The sequence below is a fragment of the Zonotrichia albicollis genome, chromosome 9 (assembly GCF_047830755.1).
Source record: "Zonotrichia albicollis isolate bZonAlb1 chromosome 9, bZonAlb1.hap1, whole genome shotgun sequence".
Classification (NCBI taxonomy): domain Eukaryota; kingdom Metazoa; phylum Chordata; class Aves; order Passeriformes; family Passerellidae; genus Zonotrichia; species Zonotrichia albicollis.
In genome coordinates, this window is record NC_133827.1 from 26,848,273 (window position 1) to 26,869,581 (window position 21,309).

Here is a 21,309-nt window from a genome sequence, read left to right on the forward strand (position 1 = left end):
TAGCATTTCCTGTTCTGTGGATTTTGCAGTTTTAATTACAGGCAACTTTGAAAAAAAGCCAGTTTCACAGTGGTGAAATACACTGATGAGCTCATTTACTTTTTCCATTTGCTGGGAGCAGCAGGCAGGACTAGATGGGGAGGTACTGCAACCATAAATCACCTCTAGAATCCCATCCTGGCCTGCTCGGCACTACTGCTTCCTTCTAGGAAGTTCACTGTGAGAGTATTTTTGTTGGAGATATTTCACTGGTGGTGCTCAAAGAGAAAATTATCTATTATGAAAAATCTCTCCCTGTTTTCTGCTTACATAATACAAGTTTTAAGCTCTCATTAGCTTGCCTTGCTTGATTAACTTCTAGTAATTATCAGGGACACCTCCACTGAAACAAGGCAAAGCAAAACAACAATTGAGAACAATTAATAATCTTTAGGATGGAAACACTGCATAAATTATGAAGGAAGAGCCAAGGTCAGGTCAGGATTTGCGAGCCTCAATTAAATTCTGATTTTTTTTCTTTGTATCAGATGCAGCTTAGTTTAGCTGCAACCCAACCTTCTCCTCATCATGATATCTTTAAATGTCAGTCCTTTCCCCGCCACTCCTTTACTTCTTCATATCTTTGACTTCCCACAAACACCTTTTCAGTTCCACAGTGTGTCTGCTTTCCACTTACACTGATTTTCTCTCTGGAAACCACACAGAAATGTCAAGATATTGCCTTTTTTTCTGCCTTAGGAAATACTTATTTTGCAGGGAGAAAACAACAAAATTTAAATGGCGTTGCATAATACAAAAAGGAAACAACTCGTCACCCAAATTCAGGCTTTACACAGTGAGAGAGTCACCCACAACTTCCCGGGTAGGTGCCAGTGTCTGCTTTTGGCTCAGTCGTTTTTCCAAGTGTAGAAATCCCATTTGCTCAAGAGAGAAAAGAGCTGTTCTTGTGGTGAACAGGTACCACTGCACTGAAATGGAGCACAAAGCAGGATGCTGCATGTCCCTAAACCACCTAATGCACTGGCACACTGTGAATAGCAGCTCTTGCACTCTGCAGAGTTTTGTACATCAGTAGCACAGATTGGGGTCTGACCCCCAACCTTCCCCTCATCAAACATTTCTACTGGGATAGCTCCAGCCAGGTTATCATCACTAACTTGCTGAGCTCTTGAAGAAGTCTGTACTTTCCACAGTCAAATAAAAATCAAATAGAGAAACTAGGTTTTTTTTTTTTTTTTTTCCCCAGATTTTGCATGGCAATTTCTATGACTGGTAAGAGATGCATAGGGTAAATTCTATGGATCAGTGGAGTCCTGAAATCTGCTCTTGAGTTGGTGCAGAAATTATGTAAACACCTCACTTCTTAAAAGAACTATATATTAAGCAATTATTTTTTATAAAATATTTAAGGATGTAATGTAAACACAGTATATTTTCCTCACTGCCAAATGGCTCCAGGATATAGTTAACCTGGTAAGCAAAGCAAGCCAAGTCCTGTGTTCTGTGCTGTGAAGGACAGTGGTCAACACTTGCTTGAAGGGCTGCAGGAGGTGGGCTTTTTTCCCCCCACAGAATCAAAGAAATCTATATTATACCACCCTCCCAAAAATTTCAATATCTATTTTAAAAGAAAGGAAGTTAAACTGAGGAGACAAGACTTGAAAATGAGAACTCTCTACAGATGGCTTGTGCAACCTGAATTTTACCTTGTATGCCCACATTTATGCAATGCAGTGTTGCTGCCTGACTCAGTGAAACAGCAAGCCTGCAAAAAGGGGAAAAATTATGTAGAATCAGGCACTGTGTATCTGCCATTTTCTAACATTTGAGCCTATGACGCTGTAACCTAAAGGACATTCCTAAGCAGAGTTTCTTAGTTTCTAATCCAGTAGCTGGATTAGGACAACACAGTTTAATAGACTATCAAAGTGGTAGCAGGAGTGTATGCAGGTGACACAAAGTGCTTCATCCCTTCTCCACCACTGCCCCATCCACCTGATCCCCAGCTTTGGCCTCGGTGTCCCCAGCAGGCTGGGTTTGGTGCCACACACCTCAGCACAGGCTAAATGTCTGTGCAGATGGTTGGATTTGCACCAGAACTGCGTAGAACTCTCCATGTTCTGTGCTCTCCTGGTTGGTATTTCAGGGTGTAAATGATGTCTTTAAAATGAGTTTATAGACTTTTAATCTCCCAGGTCTGTGCTGCCTTTTCCATCCCCTTCCTGACACATCACTGAGTCAACTCATGCCAGGTGCCAATTCAGACACCCCACCAGACACTTAGAGAGAACAACTGGTTTGGGATTGCTCTGCTATCTGCCCATAAAACTTATGTCTAATTTCCTACAAACAGAAGTGAAAAAGGTAATTAGCCCCAGGAGAGGTCTTAGGAGAAAGTGGTTCTGAGCAGGCAGTTCCTGGGTGCAAAGTCAAAGCAGTGTAAATGCCCAAACCTGAGGATGTGCAGGACGAACTGTGGGGTATGAGAAGGTGAGCACCTTCTGAGCCCAGGGCTGAAGGCAGTTTTATGTAAAAAGCCAGTTCAAGTGCTGGTGGGAATGCAGCCCTCGTGGCAGAGAGCTGCAGCAGCAAGTGCAGCTCCAGAGCAGGGAAGGCAGGATCAGACCGTGCTGCCCCTCCCAGTCTGAGCTCCCCCCATGGTTTTGCTCCCTTTAAATGTCCCCATCTGCTGCTGAGCAGAGTGCAGTGGCAGGAGCAGAGGCAGCTGTATGTCAGGACAGCCAGCTGGGTCCTCTCTGTCCTGGTTTGGGTGACCAGGTGTGCAGCTCCCCAATGTCACTTTTAAATTACCCTGCTGTGCTCCTTGCATCTTGCCTCGCTGCTTGGGAGTGACACGCACCCCACACCAGTGCAGTGATTTCTCATCATTATTTGGCATTATCCTTTGAAATACTAAAGGCTTGGCATTTTACTTCCATGTGGTTTCCCCTCCACATTCTGGGCAGGGATTGTTTATTCTCAGAGTGTGTGCTGTCCCTTATACACTATTATTCTAAACACTTCATTCTTTTTTAAATGTAGGACTGTGAAGGTGCAGTTTGTGAAGAGGGTGATTGAATTTTACATCAACTGTGATTGCTGTGACAGTTGTTTTAAGGATTTAATGGAATCCTTGACCACAATAATTTTTGCTCTTAGCAATAACTCTGTGATAGGATGGCAGATTTGAAATTCTGAACCTATTCTCATCCTAATTTCATGTCTGTAAAGTAGAAAAAAATACAGTTGCTCTAAACTTCTATTAGACTTAAGTCTGAGTCTCCTGGCTTTAGAAAGATTAGATCTCTGTAATTTCCTCACAGCACAATATCAGAATAGAGCTGCTCCAAGGCATTGCTCACTGGAATGGTGACTATTTCAGAGAACCTACAGCAGCATGATGGGCTCCCTCAGGAGCTGAAGTCAGTGAAAGCCCGAGGAAAAAATATTGTTTTACTCTGTACTTGTGAGCCAAAGTAAACTGTAACCCACAGAAAATATCAAAGGAGTGGCAACATGCCAGATTTGGTCCAGAAACTTGCTGTGAGCTTTGTCTCTTTGAAAATGACCAGAATCACTCATATATTTCTGACTTATAGTAGGATAGCACAAAATGCCTTTTCCAGCAGATTGTACCCATACAGTCAGTTAGTGTGACAGGAGCATTTGTTTTGATGCTGATCTGCAAAGCTCCCAAATAGAACTTTGCATTTATTTTCACTTGTCTTATTTATGCTAATGTGATGGCTAAATAAAACCTCCTGGACTTCTTGTGATATATAGATATAAATGTGTGTGTAGATATTTATGTGTACTGTCTGTAAGGTCCCCTAATCACTGACCTCTCTGTTCTTTAAAATTGCAATTTCTTAAATCTTTTGATCCCAATAGAGTTTCAAGTACCATTTTTTAGAAAGATAAAAAAACAAAGAGCTGTGAAATGATGGTTTCTAAAGAAATATTCTAAAATGTCACAAAAGATCATCCATTGGCTAACAAGGAAACAGAAAAATAGTTTTGAAGACACTATTAATTTTTAACCATCTAGGTGTGGTAGGACTTGTGTGAAAGGAGGCTGATTGCAGACTCTTTTTGGAAGCTTGTGGCTTTGGTCACATCACCACAATTATTTACTAAAAGAAAACTTTCATAACTGATACCTGAGGTCTCTGGCTCCAGCTCTCAGTATAAATGCTACAATATAGTTCTGATTCATGTGCTGAAAAGCTGCTGTCAGGTTTTCCCTCTGACTCAGGCTTTGGAGACCAGAAGTCTCCCTGCCATTGCATCTCCAGACATCCCAAATGTCTGAAGATTCATTGCCCAAATGAATGTGGGCAAAGATTCATTTGCTCAGTGAATCTTGGGCAAATTCACTGCATATGATGGGAATGTTGCTATCAGCCACTCTGTGACTGCCCCAATGAATATGCACATGTTGATGTAAAACTTCCTTCACAGAAATGACTTTGCACCCATTAAGGCCAGGAGCAATAGCCAGCCTGATATTTCTACCCTTTTTTCTCTCTCATTACCTTTACAAAGTTAGTTGTTTTTCTGTCACCACTTTAATTTATAGAGTGGCATCAAAAGGAGTACTTACTGCAGAAGGAATAGAAAGTATTATTGCTTGAGCAAGATTGAAGAGGCAATGTACATTTCTGTAAAACCTTATATGCCTGCATTAATCTTCTTCATTTTTTTGATAGATCTTATTATGCTTATTTATTTTCTTTCTTTCTGTACCCATTTAAATGTTAAATAGAATCTCAGAGGACTAGATAGTATAACTGTGACAGTTAACAGATCTGATTTGAAAGCCAGTCCAAATAAAAAAAATGATAAATACAAACCAATAAACCACAATTGATACCATCATTTAGCTTTGCTCAAGTTAATCTTGACTTTTTCCATTTCCTGTATTTGAAAACTGTTGGTATGGAAAAATTATGGTTCCATCAGACTGTTGCAAGAGGTGGTATTTAAAGGAGAATTTTGTCATGAGCAAAATAATAACCTGAAATCAGTTTGGGGTTGCTCAGGAGCCAGTCCTGCACCTTTATCCTTCTCCTGCCTCCTCTGAGCTCCTGCTCAGCAGGGTGGGCCTGACACAAATACAGCAATGCACCAGTGACCAGGCTGCTCCACAAGGAAAAAGACAAAAGTTCATAAAACAGCATTTTTGAATTTTAGACACTTCCAGGGAAAAGATTTCATAGAAACAGTTGAAACTTTAAATTGCCAAAATGCAGTGAAGTTTTAACTGTTGTGGTTAATTATAGGCCAGACTCTGCTAAATAACTCATCAGAAAGAGAGGTCAGGCCCAAAAGGTTTTGTTTAAAATGACTGAAACCATCACTGGCTAAGAACACTGTCCCAGATGCACCAAAGAGTATAAAATATTTAATGGTTTCTAAAACCAAGCTATTTAACAATGAAACCAAGGTGAAAGACTGACTCCCTCGAGCCCCAAACTCTGATTGTCTTGGCACTCTCTGCCCAGGCTGGTTTTGGTAAGCCAAGAAATACAAATGCCTGCAGTCTCCAAAGCCAAACAGATGAATTCTTTAATCCTATAAGCAACTGAAGCAAGGAAATTATGATGATGTTTGATTTTTAGAAAGGAGAACATTGATGGTTCCTTACTAAATGAATGCTCAGATTTCTGGGACAGTTGAGTATTTGCTTAATGTTTTCTTTAACACACCTAGATACTTTTATTTGCTACAGCGTTGCTCTAAACTACTATAGAAATCAATTATTTTTCTCAAAGACGTTTGTATGACACTTAGAAGCACAAAACTAGATTAAAGCGTTATAAGTACTTAAATCCATTCTGCTTATCTGTGCACAGCAATCCATTCTGTGGTGCTCTACAGGATTTTTCAGTCCTTGAGAAAGATGAGGAAGTCAATGCGGCTAAGCCTAATTAAAAAATGCAAATGGTTTTGCTAAACAAAGATGTCATGTGAAAATACTCCACAGCAGTGACTGTGAGATTGATTGGCCTCAAATTCCACCTGCCCTGGGTCTCTGGGGAGTCAGGATGAGCAGGTATTACCAAGGTGTGAGTGGAGCTATCAGCAGAAAGAGTCAATTGTGTATTATACAGCTGATACAGGCTGTCAGATGGGCAGCTAAAACACCCATGATTGGAACAGTCTATTTGGGTTTGAGTTTTTAAACTGAGCTAGTTCTTCTTTCTGGCCTCCACTACTCTAATCATACTTATAATTAGAGTACATTATTAAAGTAACATTATAGTATGGTCCCCCCCATCTTTTTAAGTAAAATGTTAGTATGCATCATAGTTCAGACCATGTATGCCATTTTTGCCCTGTTTTTCACACACTGGGGCAGGGCTGCTGTATTTATTTTGCAGTCTCCCAGGCTTAGGTGCCTTTTGTTCTGGACTACACTGGGGGAAGAAGGAATGGGGAGGTGGCATCTTTCAGGGCAGCAGGGAAAACCAGCAGCTCTGTGGTTGCCACACGTTATGAAACTCTTCCTGATAAATTTCTACTCAAAGCTTTCTGTGAAGGGATTGCAGGACTGTATCCAGTAGATGAGAAACTGTTGTCTCTAGATGAAAAACAGGCTCTGTGTCTTCTCTGATTAAAAAATTCTTTACTGAAAGCAGATAATTCTGTAAGTTCTCTGCTTTTCAGAGGATGGGCTGAGAAGGAAGGAAGCACACAGGTCTGATGATAGCTTTTGATTGAGCTCAGTCGTTTGTTAAATATGCACTATAACAAATTAGGACTGTAAAATCTAACTGCTCTGGATAATTTCCTCAGCTCTTCCTTTTCTTCACTGGGCCCATCCTGGCCTCACTCCTTCTTCTTGCTTCCTGCCTCATAAAATTACATTTTTAAACCAAGACCTCATGTTCTCTCCCCTTAAAAGGATTGTTTCATCCTTCCATTAAGAGAATTTACATTCAGCATACAAAATATCCACCTACAGCTGACCACTGTTATAAGCAACAGAAATTACAGCTTTGTGATGGATACAGTTTGGTGACAGTGATGGTTTCTGTCATTTTTAACCAAACCTTTTGGGACTGACCCCTGTTTCTGCTGCAGTAGGTGTGCACATCATCTATCTGCTCATGCATGCTCTACAGATTGCAGGGCAGCTCTGCCCCAGCTGTTGGACAGGTTATAAATAGGTAGAGCTCTGAGGCAGCAAGATTACTTGAAAAAGAAGGAATGGTACAGGTTCTTGTGCTTATGAATCAGTCTGGAAAACAGCTGGCTGTCAGACTGCTGAGATTGGAAAAGTCTGCTTATCTGTGTATTAGCATCTTAAGGTTAACTTTTCAGCATGTTGACATGTAAGCTCTGCCACTTTCCTCTCAGTAGACTTTATTAAAGTGCAGCTCTGTCTGGTTTCTCTGCGGTATAAGGAAGGTTTGAGTTCACACTCTTACAATTTCTCAGTTTCATCTGTATTCATGAAACCTGTAGGAACTCTGGCTCTAGAACCTCTGGCCTATTGTCAAATTAGCCAGATAGCATCCAGTGAGCTCAAAAGTGACTATTTCCCTTGAGACTGAAATTATTTCTGTTGGTAAACAGGCAACCAGAAACTTTAATCATGCATTTATACAGAGACTGTAATCCTAGGTGTTCTCTTGATTCTTTAAAAAAAACTTAGTCAAACTAATTGAAATATAATTCAACTAGTTTGTAAAATTATTTTTATTCACACAAACCCAAAGCTGCTTTGGGAGAATGTTTTGCCTAATCACATGTATTTTTGGACAGATTTAAGTGATTCCCCAGTTGAGATCTGTTTTACTGAGTTTCAGAATCCAGTATGAAATAGTAAAGCTAAATAATTTCCTCTCACAGAGTTCTTCAAGCTTTAAAGGAACTAAAAACCAAAAACAGGTGCAGGGTAGATGTGTAGCTTTGGAAGGACTTTGCTTATTCAAATACACTGTTCAAGAAGCAAATGGGGAAATTCTTTAAACTCTCACAGTAAATAAAGTGATTTTAACTGGGAAAATTAATTTTGGTGGATTTGATACTAACTCTTTCCATATACCTAGAAAAATTACTTTAAAAATATGACTACCCACATTTTCATACTGTCAGTTTAAAAGAGCATGGAATATCTCAATTAAACATCTGCTGCAATCTGAAGGTGGTGTCCATAACATCCGAATGATTTAATCCATCCCCAGTCCCTGTGTGTCCGATAGAAGTACCTGTACTTCTGCACACTCACTCATTCTCACATGCCCTGCAATTCCAGAGCCAGATCATGGAGCTGCTGTAATCACAGATGTTTTTGTACTAAATTACATAGCAGCTGACAGAAATAAAGATCTGTCCATGAGTCAGTCAGATTATTAACTTTATCATTACCATTTTAAGCTTTGAAATAAAAAAGAAAAAAGAAGTTGTTTGTCCTCTATACTTAGTTGCATACACAGATGGAGGAAAAAATACCTGAATAACACTTCTGAGGGGTTAGAGCAAATACAACAAGAATCTTCTAGCTTTCAATTTCTTGCACCTGAAATCGTAAAGCTGGGAATCAGAAAGGTATTCTGGTCTGAACTTCTTCCCTAGGCAAGCTTCTACCAGGAAAACATCTGCCTTCTTCATGGTCATCTTAAATCTGCAGGTCTAGACTCATCCTACAGAAAGAACTCCTACAGTGATGGTTAAAGGCTGGGCTTCTGTAGTTCCCACTCTCTTTGCAGAAGACCAAAGTGATGAGAAATCTTGGCATCTGCTTGAGGATTGAATTGGATCTTTTTGGAAAAGGAGCTGGAAATCTCAGCCTGTGCTAGATTCCCGCAGTACTGTAAGGAGTGGTGTTTGTGGTCATTTCAGCGACACTGCAGTGTGTGGTGATTTCTGTTTGTTCTTGAACTTAGAGCTGTTGTATGGACAGCTGCAGAGCATCTTTCAGGGCACACGGACATACCCTTTATCTATACAGGGTCCTGGCAGAAGCTCTTTGGAGATCACCTTTGGCAAACACTCAGCTGTAGTTAGGTGAACCCACAGTGCAAGCCAAGGTTCGTGCTAAGAGCACAAAGCTGTGCAGAAGAACATCCACCCAGGTATATTCTTCACGTTCTCACCCTGTGTTTATCTGTATGATAAACAAGGGCTCTGCTGCCACAGCCACAGCAGCCTGAGCTGCAGCAGAGCCCTCAGACACCCTGCCTGGGGCACACAGCTCCTGCACCCACTCAGGCACACTCACACATTCCTCAGCTGTGTAAATACATCACTGTGCAGTCACACACAGGCACTAATGACGAGCAAATGAGGATTAGCTGAAGCAGGGATGTGCACGTGACTTTCTTTTGCATATGGTTTCATAATGCCCAACGTGTCATCTTCATTCATCTTCCTTCTGGTTTTATAGGAGGCTTTAAAATGCCTTCATGCAGAGCAGTGAGGCGTATGACACTGCCATTATAAAGCATGTAATGGAAAAGACACTTTCCTATAATTTCTGGGAAAGAGAGATCTCAACCATTAACAAACTACCAGCTGAAATGTGTGGGTTTCAGGTAATATTCTTCAGAATGTTCCTTCAGTGTTCCCCCACTTTTTTTAATCATTACTATTATTTTGCCTCCTATTACTCCACCTCAGAGTAGTTTTGGGAAGCAGGAAAGATTTTGTTTCATTTCTTGCTATTAAATTGGTGTGCTGTCTTGGGTAACTCCTAAAAAGTGTCCCCTTTTCCTGAGCATACAGACAAGTATCTACTGAAGAAGTGTATATAAAATGTATATAGTATACAGGGCTTTAAGGACTTATATAATTTTGTGAATATCTACGATATTATCAGAAATAAGGAAACTAAAAATTGCCAGTTGTTGCTTTTCTGTTGTGGGTATTTGTTTTTAGATTACAATTTCCTTTCCTCCACTGAACAAATTCTGGTGACTTGTTTTCACTGCCATTGGCTCTCATCACTTCTTTTTGGGGTCATTAGCAGTTATCACTAATATGCAGAATGCACAGTTATAGTAGATAGGAGACTGGGAATGGTACAAGAGATGTAGCTCTCTCCTCCATGCACAGTAAAATTTGACCTTTTATATTTAAATGGTTAAAGAGGATCTTGAGCTAGAGTATGTCTTATATGAGGTGTTTGAAATAGCCTGATAGTGACTCAGAATTAAAAAAAAAATATTTCTGGAAGACAGAGCTAATCATCCATTAGCATTTGGATGCAATGCTTGTCTCACATTAATTTCCATGCTTGCCAAAATGATTCTGGCAGAGGAACCAGCTGTGAAATGTAGAAATTAAAATATTAGTTTGGAAGTACTAGATATGCCCTGTAGCTACTTGCAAAAGGATTTGCATGAATGAAAATGTGAGGTGGCAGTGTCATACAGGTGGGAGAATTTCTGTCACCCCTTTTCTCCTTGTGCCCCCTGCTTTCTGTGCTGAGCACGTTGTCACATCTATGGGACATCCCTTGGGCCAGCTGGGGTCTGCTGTCCCAGCTGTCCCAGCCTGCTGTGCACCCCAGTGAACTCACTGCTGGGGGCAGCACACAAGCCCTGCTCAGGAACAGCAAAAACATTTCTCTGTTCATTCCCTGTGTTCAGCAGAAATACAGAATATAGCTCCACACCAGCCACTGTGAAGAAAATTGCCTCCAGCCCAGCACACAGTTATAACCTCAGAGTATGAAGCAGCTCAGGCCCATCTTCTGTACTACAAATAACTCCAAAGGCTTCATGGCAGGTATCCCTCAGTGGGATACAGCAGTACCTTCCTTATCTCACCAAAGTCAGATCAGGCTGCCATCAAAAAATCCATTTGTGTCAGAGTAGGACCATGGCGCTCTCCTGGCAGTTTCTCTGGCCAAAATTACAACAGGATTCAAGGCAGGTTGGGGAAACATCAGCTTGAAGCTCTGAGCCTTCCTTCTGTTGTATGGTCCTTTGCATGATTAGAGAGAGGCAATTTCCATCTCTAGCTGGGAGTGGAGGAAGTCTTTCTCCCATTCTTGCCCTATATTTTCATTGGGATGGTGACAAAAGCCACATTACTCCCTTCAGTTTCCATGTAAAAACCTCTCCTGTGAGCTGCACAACTGCTATGTAACATGAATGAGGTTTCCAACCACTCTCCTTGCAGGCCCTAATAGAATGTTCCCAAAAGCAGGCAGCTCAGTGCATCTCCTGTGAGTCACTCAAATTCACCTAAATAAGGTCCTGACATGACTCTCCCTTGTCTCCCCAGCCCAGCCACAATTCTCTTTCTGGTACATCTTGTATGTTGTCAGAAGGATGTGTTATACTGCTCTCCTTCTAGCATTTTTAGCAGTAATGAATTTGAAATTTAGTCCAAATTATTCTTCAGAAGGTGCTTATCTCAAATGACTTGGTGGATTTTTGGTTCTTGATATTTTAGAGCCTATCCCTACTTTAATGGCTGGACTGCATTAATGAATCTTCCTGAGTTATCTCTTCATAAGCCACTGCTTCAAAAACAGCTGTGAATGTTTTCTTCCCATTAAAGCTTATTCCTTTGGGTTTGATGTAATTAATTGCCACTTAAGACTTAGAGAAAATATTCCAATAAATATTTATGCCACATGCACCATCTCCTCTCTCCAGTGCCCTGTATACTTAATGTTTAACAAATTTCTGCAAACCTCAGCCTGCAATTTATGTTAGAGAGAGATTGTGGTTGTAACAGCAGCACAATCACAGATGTCCACTCTGGAGGTAGCACAAGAATCTCATTTCTTGATAAAGCAGGTCGTGGAGAATATGCCAGAGTGGAATGCTGGAGAGGATTCAGCTCCAATACCACGCCTGATCCTCCCAGCGCTTATTTACAGCTTTGTCAGAGTAGGGTTAAGCATCTGCTTAAGGACAGACAGAAAATCACTGCAGTGTGAGTGTGTCACAGAGGGACAGGAAAGAAGATGGCATATCTAGACAGACAATTAAAGAGTGTCCCAAGTCTAAAGTTACAGGAAAGAGAAGAAAATCTATTGTCAACCTTTCACACTCTGAAATTCATGAGGCTGTGAATTTGACTGCTGTATGGTACATGTGTGGTACTGAAAATGTGGAAATGTGACCCTTTAAGAGCATATTTGAATTCTGTCTTAACATTAGCTCATATGTGAAGATATATTTTTCAGAGCCAAGTATGTACAAGAGCAGAAAGTGAAACATATTTTAGAGATTATGCAAGTAATCTTTTCAGTGGTCTTTGAAGCGAGTGCTCAGTCTGCCTGCACTGTGCTCCATAAGGCAGAGAGCAATTGGTGGAGAGGAGGGGTTTCGTTTCCCTGTGCAAGCCAGGGGGGGCTCTCTGGAAGGTTCAGTTCCTTACCACAGCAGCATCAACACCCACACATGCCTGAGACAGGACTACAACTCAATGCCAGGATTTAGCCTGCTGCTGTTGGTTCCTGCACCTTGGCAGGATGTAATTAAGGTATCGTCAAGCTGAAAAGGAAGATGAGACTTAAACCTAAAAATATCCCCAGTAATTATGGTTTAGATCTGGAAAGCAATGGATGGATTTTGATTTCTGAAAGAGACAGTGCTGTTCCTGAAGATGGTTGAGTAATTATGGAGTGAAAGGTAAAATAAACAGCCTTGTAATTCCCTGTCTGTGACACAGTGCTGAGGTGTGCAAGCAATCTCATGAGGGAGGAAAAAGGTCTTAGTACATAGGTCTGGTGGTTTTAGGGCTTTGCTATGTTTGCTAGAAAATGTAAAACAGGGCTTTGCTATGTTTGCTAGCAAATGTAAAACTTCATTCAAACACAGTGAAACAAAGCACCTGTTTCAGCTGTGCATGGTCACTATTCAGGAACATACATGGCTTTGTTTTAAAACAAGCCAACAAACAAAAAACTCCTCCTTTGGGACTCAAGATTAAACTTCTATATTTGCCTGTGTAAAAAGCCTTGCTGACTACTACTAGCCTGGGGAATAATCCCTCTTTCTGAGCTCCTGTAAGACTACACCATCACTCTTCAGTGAGGGCATGCTCTCATTCTTTGGACACTTTGAAGAACATATTGGATAAATGGGCCCTGACCAAGGGATAGAAAATGTCCCTGACACAGTCTGCACTATTGTTAGAAAGTTACCTGGAAATAATCTAGTAACAAAGACTGATGCAAAAAAAAAATAAAAAAATCTGTGTATTTCTACCTAAACATCCAAAGATATGTAGTGCCGTATCTTTAAAAAGACTTGGGTGAGGAAAAGAATGAAACCACTCGTAATATACTTTATTTCAAGTGAAAACTGCTGTCCTTTATTTCATCAAAATACACCTTGCCAAAGATTTTTCCTTCCTGCATATGTTATCATTCAGTTTGGATTAATTTGTGGTAGCTGTTTCCTGGATGTCTTTGTTCCATTCCTTGAGTGAGCAATGGCATTTATCTGACAATATGGTGAGATGATTCAAGGAAGACTTGGCTAGAAAAACTAATTTCTTAATTTCATAGTTACTTTTCTCTCTGAATTGATTTACTGCACATTTGTACAAGTGCCAGGGCAGTAAATGAGGTGAAACAGGAGCTGGAGGAGGAGGTGAGACCACAGAAGCCCTGATTTGACCAGCTCAAATTAGTGCATAAGGGCATCCTTAACCTCCTCCTGAAGTTGTTTGAAAGCTTGATGGCCAAACTGCAATGAAAGTGAAAATGCTGAAATACCTGGTTAGGAGAGCAAAGCCATGTGTTTGCAAGGCAAGCAGCCAGTTCTGAAAATCCAGCCACTCTGATAGCAAAAGGACATTCTGCACTGTGTCAGTCAACAAAACACCACAGGCCATGTGGTCCATCATCACATCACTTGCTAGCTTTGGTAACAATCTGGTTTCTCTCTCACTTGTCACTCACTAAGGTAAGCATTGCTTCCCCTCTTTGCAAAGCTCAAGTTTGTCTCCTAGGCTGGGTACATTCTCCTGCACTAAACTAACCAATTTAACTAACCCTAAACTGGAACTCTTCCTCCTTCTGTGCTGCAGATGGATTAGGGTTTTTCCATGTGGCATTAGCCCACTCAGTGGCTGTGCTGCCTCCACTGTCCCACTCCCCCAGTCCTGCTGCCCTCCACTCTCCTTTGTGCTTCCACCATCACCATCAGACACTCCCCAGAAAGTGCCCATGGCACAGGGGCACAGGAGAGCAGCCAACAATTAGACAGGAGGGTGTTTAACCATGGCTGAATCTGACTGAAATTTGGGCTGCTGTCCTTGTCCTTTCCCTCTGCCTGCATTACTTACAACCCTGTGTGGAGCATTCTGGAGTGAGCATTTTTGTAGTTACAGAGTAGGAGCACTTGCAAATGGAAAAGCTGCTGGACTATTTCAAGAATGTTTCAAAACCTTTAACACTTTATTGAAACTGTTCTCTCATCCATCTGCCAGCAAATCCAGTTTTTTCCTGAGCTTTAAGGAGATATAAAACAATTTAAAATGAGCCCTTGTCACATCCTGACTCTTTAAAAAGTGTTATCTTGTTATGCTAAAGTAAGAAATGAGCACTGTTTCTAAGTGCTTTGTTTTAATTGAAAGGCAGATATTTTCCACCTTCCATATTGCCATTTGGGGGTGTAGCTTCTGCTTCTCCAAGATATTTGCCAGGAAGTTTGCAGGATTTCTGCCAGTCTGGAAATCCACTGCCCCTCTCACAAAGGCACACTGCTTGGGAAGGAGAGGTTCTAGCTGCCTGCATCAGTGGTTCTCCAGGACAGCTCTCTGTTAGGCTGTGTGCAGTGGGAATGTCTTTCCCCTTGTCTGTGTTGGGACAGGATGGGCATGCAAAGAGCAGTGGGGTGTGATGATTTTGTGGGGAGATCATTGGAGCCTGGGTCTGTTTTGAGAGAATTTTTTTTTTTTCAGTGTAAATATAATTTCTAATGGCTTTTTGCTGGCCTGGAGCATGAAATGTCAGAGAATATCTTGAAAATTCACTTATAAGCATCTTGAACCAAATGAGCGTCAAATATCTTGTAGGACCATTTTTTTTTTCTTAATTTAGTTTTGTATCCTGCTCTTTTCCTAAATAATAGTTTAATGACTACGTTCATGAAGAATTCCTAAAAGAAAATTAAGATACATCTTTAGCAGTGTGGCAATACCACCTTAAATATGGAGACACTGTAAAAGAATTGCAAAGAAAAGTGTTAAATCTTACCAACTGCTAAGATAAAGTCATCATTGACATTTCTGTGTGCAAGATGAAGAGACTGTGCTTTGGGATGGTCCAATGCTAGAAGAGAACTATAAGTCATCTAATTAAGCAAGAATTTAGATTTCTTAACTTGTACTAACATAAGCCAACCACAAATATTCAGCACTGGTAATTTATCTAGATATTTGGAGAGAAATTAGGGACAAAGCATCTATTAGTTTTCTCTTTTCCAATAAGGTCTTCATCAAAGCATGTCCAAAGCAGGAAACATTTGTTAGCGATCCAGAGAAAGAAAGCTGGCAATACTGGAGTAAGAAAAAGTATCTATTTTTATGTGAAACTACTTTTATGAGGTCACTCCGCAAGGGTAAGAAGAATGTCACATTACAGAAATTTTAATTGCATTTATACATCACCATGTGGATCTTTTGCATTTTTATTCTATTAGGCGGAACTACTTTCAAAATACTACCTGATTATATTAACAGGAAAATATGTATCCTAATCTCAGTGGTAAACTGCTGCTAAACAGTACCACTGTTAACTGAAGTAAGTTTAATGAAATATTTACCAATTAGACGAATATTCTCCAAAGAGGAAAAAACCACTTATAATATTAGTGTAGAGGAAAAAGCTCCTTAAGGTATTTTAACCTTTTAAAGCAGACAGCATGGCAAAATCAGAAAAGGTTGCCTGAAATAAGGACACTAGCATGGCATAATCTTTCTATAACAACTTATCTTTGCTTGTTATGCCCAACCTATCAGAGATAAATATAATTTCCTCTAAGATTGTACAGAAAAATAAGCAAAAAGTCAAAAGCTCAACAGGTAAAAAAGCAAGTCAGAATTAATTCTTATATTATTATTTGAGGTAGTAATTTCCTCTGAGAAAATAAGCCTAATTTTTAGGATATTAAGTACTAAATAGTAAAATTAAGTGACTATAGTCAGTATGTTTTACATTGAAAGTAATCCCTTCCTGTATGAAAACACAAGGATACCACTGGTTATCTGCCTGAGGAACCTGCTCTGGTTGAGGATGTGTTCAGGTTCTCACATTGTAGGGCTGCTCACTTGCACACTGGGACTAGGTGCTGTATTTTGCTCACTCTGTCTTGTGGAAACTGATAGAGCAGCGCTGGGTATGACTGAGTTAAGCCCAATAACCTCTGGCCATATTCCTAAATCCCAGGGCTGCAGTGACACTGCTGTGTCCCCCCTGCTGCCCCCAGGCTCTCTGTGTCACCCTGGGCAGGACACGAAGGCTCCATGGATGGAGATTGACTTTCCTGGCAGCTGCAGTCTGGGCTCATCAGCTGGAGCTGAAATCCCTGTCCTTGAGGGAATCCCAGCAGGCTCCAGGAGAGCCCTGAGCTCGTCTTTAGGTTGTGTGAAGCACAAGCGGTACTGGAAACCTTTTACCTGAGATAAAGCTGATCTTTCCTAAAGCCCTGCTTTGCTCACTGAGACCAGGGAATAGCATTCCAATAGGATTCTGGGGAAATATCTGCTCTTCTGACTCCCCCATCAAATGAAAAACCATTAAAAACATAGCCATGTATTTCCATCCAGTTTCATGTAGATAGTTTATAAAGCAACATAATTCCTATTTCGTCATGCACATTGTTAAACAAAAACTGATCTTTATCGCATTATAACCCACAATAATGAGATTGAAATTTAATTTCAAGTGCAAAATAAATCTGTATGAGTTCTTCAGCAGCTTCTTTTCATCTAACATGGAAAGAGCTTTTTCTCTTTAATTGTGTCTCTCTGCCTTTAGGAACATTGAGCAGCCTTTTAAACATCTGCTCTTTCCAACCTGCCACTTAACAAGTTATGGTTCGGAATAATTTTCTCTTTGGCTTATTTTTCTCTCTTGTGAGTTGCAGATTATGAACATAAAAAAACACAGAGAGCCACCAAAGTCTGAAAGCCAAATATGGGGAAACCTCTGCAGCAGCCTTTATTAATGTGCTCCATATAGAAATCTGCATTTTTAGTTTGTATATTTGCTTTCAAAAGAAAGCTGGAAATTACAGACTTTTTTTGGTTTAACATGCACTGTTGTCAGCTCCACAGCCTATCCAAAGAGCTCTCAGGGAGGAGATGGCAGTGAGTACTTACTGAGGCACAGCTGCTTTCCGACTTGTCTTCTAGAAAGCCAATTTGGCATGGTGTCCTCTGATTCTGCAGCCAGTAGTCTGTTGATTCTAGTAGACTGTTACTGCAGAGAATCTGTTAAAACAGTTAAAAATAGTTAAAATAATAACCCTATTGTGCTTTGGGGGCTGGAACACTATCGCTGTAACTAAATGGAAATTTTGTTGACAAAACTGGGGGAAGTGGATTGGGGGGGGAAGACGGACAAGACAGACCTGTTTGGTTTGGACCCGTCCAGTTACTGCACCTTTAGTCAAATCACTTGCATATCCCCTGAAGTGTGAACCTATTTTCTTCCAGAACTGAGAGTCCTTGGAGACAGACACTTGAAGGAATTGCCCAAACCCAGTATTTTTATTGAAAAATATTGCTATTAGTTTTGTTCTACATAAAAGTAATAAACAGACATATTAGGAAAACTAATTATTCAATTACACCAGAGTACACCAACTTGCAGCCTTTGTGACTGACTGTATCTCTCTCCACAGTAGATCAGTACTACTCATTTTGCCAGCAGCCTCATTTCTGGCACTTCTAGGCTCCAAACTCCTTCTTAAACAAGTTTTTCTGCTTTCTGAGGAGCTGAAGCATTTTGGACCTTCTGTAATGAGTCCTGAGGTCAGTCAGCACCCTTAGACCAAAACTTTGTGTTGAATCTCTGTGTTGACTCATCCCTACAGCTTGTGCCACAGCTCCACTCAAACAAAACCAAAATGGGGCTACAGAGATCTGTAGACTTTAAAGAGGCAAAGCCAGTTTGCAAATCTGATGCTTAGATTAAACTGAATTCTTTACTTTCTGCCTCTGTACTAATATTCTACCATGAAAAAGAGGGACCATTAGTATCTTTAAAAAGCTAGGGAACAGCAGGAAAAATATTGGTGCACCATTGGTGCTACTTACAGAGCATTTCCTATGGCTTATCATCTTCACTAGGCAGCAATGTTAAGAGGTGTATTTGTGAAATAGATGTATATTTTATTTTTACTTCTTGCAATTCTTGTACTACCTGGAAATAGCCTGTACTCTAATTTTTGGACTTTTAATAATTATATTTAAAAATAGAAATTTGTTGCTATATCTAGGGAAAGAAAAATCTATCTACGGTACTTTCCTTTACCTGACTGCATGTTTTGTATTGACACACATTTGTCCTACTTCAAGAACACTTGATCTCTAAGCCTAGATCCCTTCCTTAGGAAAAGAAATGAGAATAACTTGTGAGTCCTTCTCATTTCTCAGGGAAGATGAATGACTGTGGAAAGCTCATCTGGCCAGGTGACACAGTTTCTAATCCTTGGGGGCATCCAGGAGTAAGCTTATTACCACCCACAGATTAACTCCCACTCTAATTTTTATCTTTCTGGTAGAAAGTCAGTTGCACAGTTAATATTTCACTCCCTGTATTATACTTTTATTGATTTCTGAATAAAATTCAGCAGGAGAGGGATGAGGAGGTAATGGGGAACACCACAGGCCCTGAGCTTGGCCTGCTTAATTCCCCTTTTTTGGTGCCCTCCAAGGAGACTTCCCACCTTTGTGGTTGTTTCTCAGTACACCAGCCCTGCTATGGGTTTTCTTCCAAAGATCTTTAAAATACAAATTTAAGGTTCAAAAAATATTCATGGGAAGTAGTGTACCCAAAGACTTTCTTCTGAGAGTGCCAAAGGGCTATGAATGCTTCACAAGCCTCTTCTTGGGGGCTGCTAGCTAATCGTGTTTACCAGTGCAACAACTCTGCACTCAGTAAATTTTATAACCTCCCATCTCAGGGCAAAAAGATTCCTGCCATCATAACTCCAAGACTAGACAGGGAAAATAATACTCTCCATATCCCAAAGAAACAATTTCCTGTCGGTGTAATCAACTGTTGTGTGGGTTTCGGTTTTTTTGGATTTTTTTTTGAGCAAATCTTGAAGCATTATGAACTGGTTGGTAAAATCTAGAATTGAGCATTGTTTTCCTCTTTCTGAAAAATTACCATTCTCTGAGGCTTTGTGAAGACAACAGAATTGAACATACAAAACCACACATAAACATATATTTATATATGATTTCAGATTTAATTAGACTCTAGACATTCTCATCCTCAAGGGCTGAAGTTCTAATAACCTGTTAAAACATAATTTTGCATACAGAGGAAACTTTAGGCTCAAACAGCTTTTGCTGCAACAAGCAATCTTGTTTAATTCCCTTAAAGATCACAGTGAATTTTTCTTCAACCTTAATCACTTTAGATCTTTCTTTCCCAAAACTCAGTTTCTGAGAAACTGTGATAGGCAGAAATTTATCATGTCAAAACAAGCTGCAGATATCCTTGGTGCTGCTCATCTTTGTCTCAGAAGGACTTTGTCTCATTTCAGAACAGCTCAATCATAGCAGATGTATATTGTACATGACAAACCCATGAAATGAGCTGGGCAGTCCACACTTCACCTACTTTGTCTCCTGTGGGATGTTAAATGACCCTTGGTAGCTTTAATTTTCTTTCAGAGATTTTTTTATCAGGAAGCAAATACTGATAAAGACAAATGTTTTGGTCTGGTCAGGTCAGGTCATGGTTGCCAAGCTTGAGTCACTCCAGGCTGGTTTATGAGTTCCAAAGCTTTACATTGCATTTAATTTTTGTGTGCAGCTTTTCATAACAGACTGTGAAGTCAAGGGTAGAAATTACTACATGGAAGTTTGGGACAGCATGTGATTTCTAAGTAACCCCAAGCAGATAAGTTGGCAGAGGTCAGCTGGTCAGATCTAAGGAACAGAGGTTGGCTCAAAGTAATTTGGAAAGGCTCCAGAAACTGCTCCAAAAAGACAGTGCTGTGGGGATGGGGGAATGCAGGAACGTGTGCCAGAGGTGTCCTTGCACATGGTCTGGTTTTACACAGGTCTCAGTGGAGATGGAGATGACATTTGAGCCAGTGGTAGCAGGAGCAAAGGGTAAACCTTGGATCAGTTTAAACTCCATCTTATGAAACACAAACTCTTGCATTAGGATCATATAGACATGATCTGGCTCAGAGCTTTCCCCTTGGTACTTCTGTGGAGGAAGGATAATTTGGGCTAGTTAATTAATCAAAAGCAATGTCAGAACAGGGACTCTTTGTATCTCTACCAGCATATTACCACTGCCTTTCTTGCATTTAAGCATTTTTTTCAAAATATACTGAGGTGATCTGTACCAAAGGACAAGAAAACGAACCCTCTTCTCCTTCAGCCGTCAGTCTGCAGTCCTGCTCTTTATTGCAAATACTATCACTTGCCAAAATTTCATCCTCCAGTCTTGTACTTATCTTCATTCTTATTTAATTAAGACAAGTGCAGGGCCAATCCCACTGATACATTGTTAGAATTTTTCCTATCAGTTGAAAACTGAAAGCAGAATTTGATTCATTGACCATCCTCATGTGACAGCTGCACACACTATACTGCTTTATATCTGGTTTGGAGCAGGATCATCACACTCAGAAAATAATTCAGGATGAATGTGCATCATGCACTAAATGTGAAATCAGCAGTAATTCATGGTTCTAAAAAAAAGTTTTCCACTCTCATCTAGAGACTCAGCCGTCAGCATTACTCAGTGTGTTGTGAATCAATGAACTAAATCAGCCTCTAGCAGAGTGTGGATTAGAAAAGTCACTCTTTCCCAGAGGAAAATACTGCATATGAGTTTAGTGTAACAGCTTCCTGCTCCCTGATTTAGATCAGAAGACATTAAAATACAGTAAATATCTAAAACCGAGACAGCATTAAAAAGGCTCTGCTTCACAAATGAAACATCTGCATCTTCGTGACTGAACATCTTAATTGCTTTGGTTAATTACTACTCATCAAAAAAGATAGGAAAGTGGGATATACAGAATAAAATGAGATATCAAGGGGCACATCTCCTGCATTCATTTAGGTTGGTCTGTGTAGTAACAGGCTACATCTCATATGGCTCCTGACAGGAGCCAGTCATGCCAAATATAA

General features: G+C 40.3%; 1 protein-coding gene across 11 annotated transcripts in view; it reads right to left on the reverse strand.

The window, feature by feature from the left end:
• SPHKAP (SPHK1 interactor, AKAP domain containing) overlaps positions 1 to 21,309 on the reverse strand; it is a 63,449-nt gene that overhangs the window by 22,667 nt on the left and 19,473 nt on the right. For all 11 annotated transcript variants that reach the window (XM_014268681.2, XM_026794885.2, XM_026794884.2 and 8 more), the window contains one exon: positions 17,302 to 17,412. In XM_014268681.2, the coding sequence (XP_014124156.2) occupies positions 17,302 to 17,412 (111 nt within the window). The remainder of the gene's footprint in view (positions 1 to 17,301; positions 17,413 to 21,309) is intronic.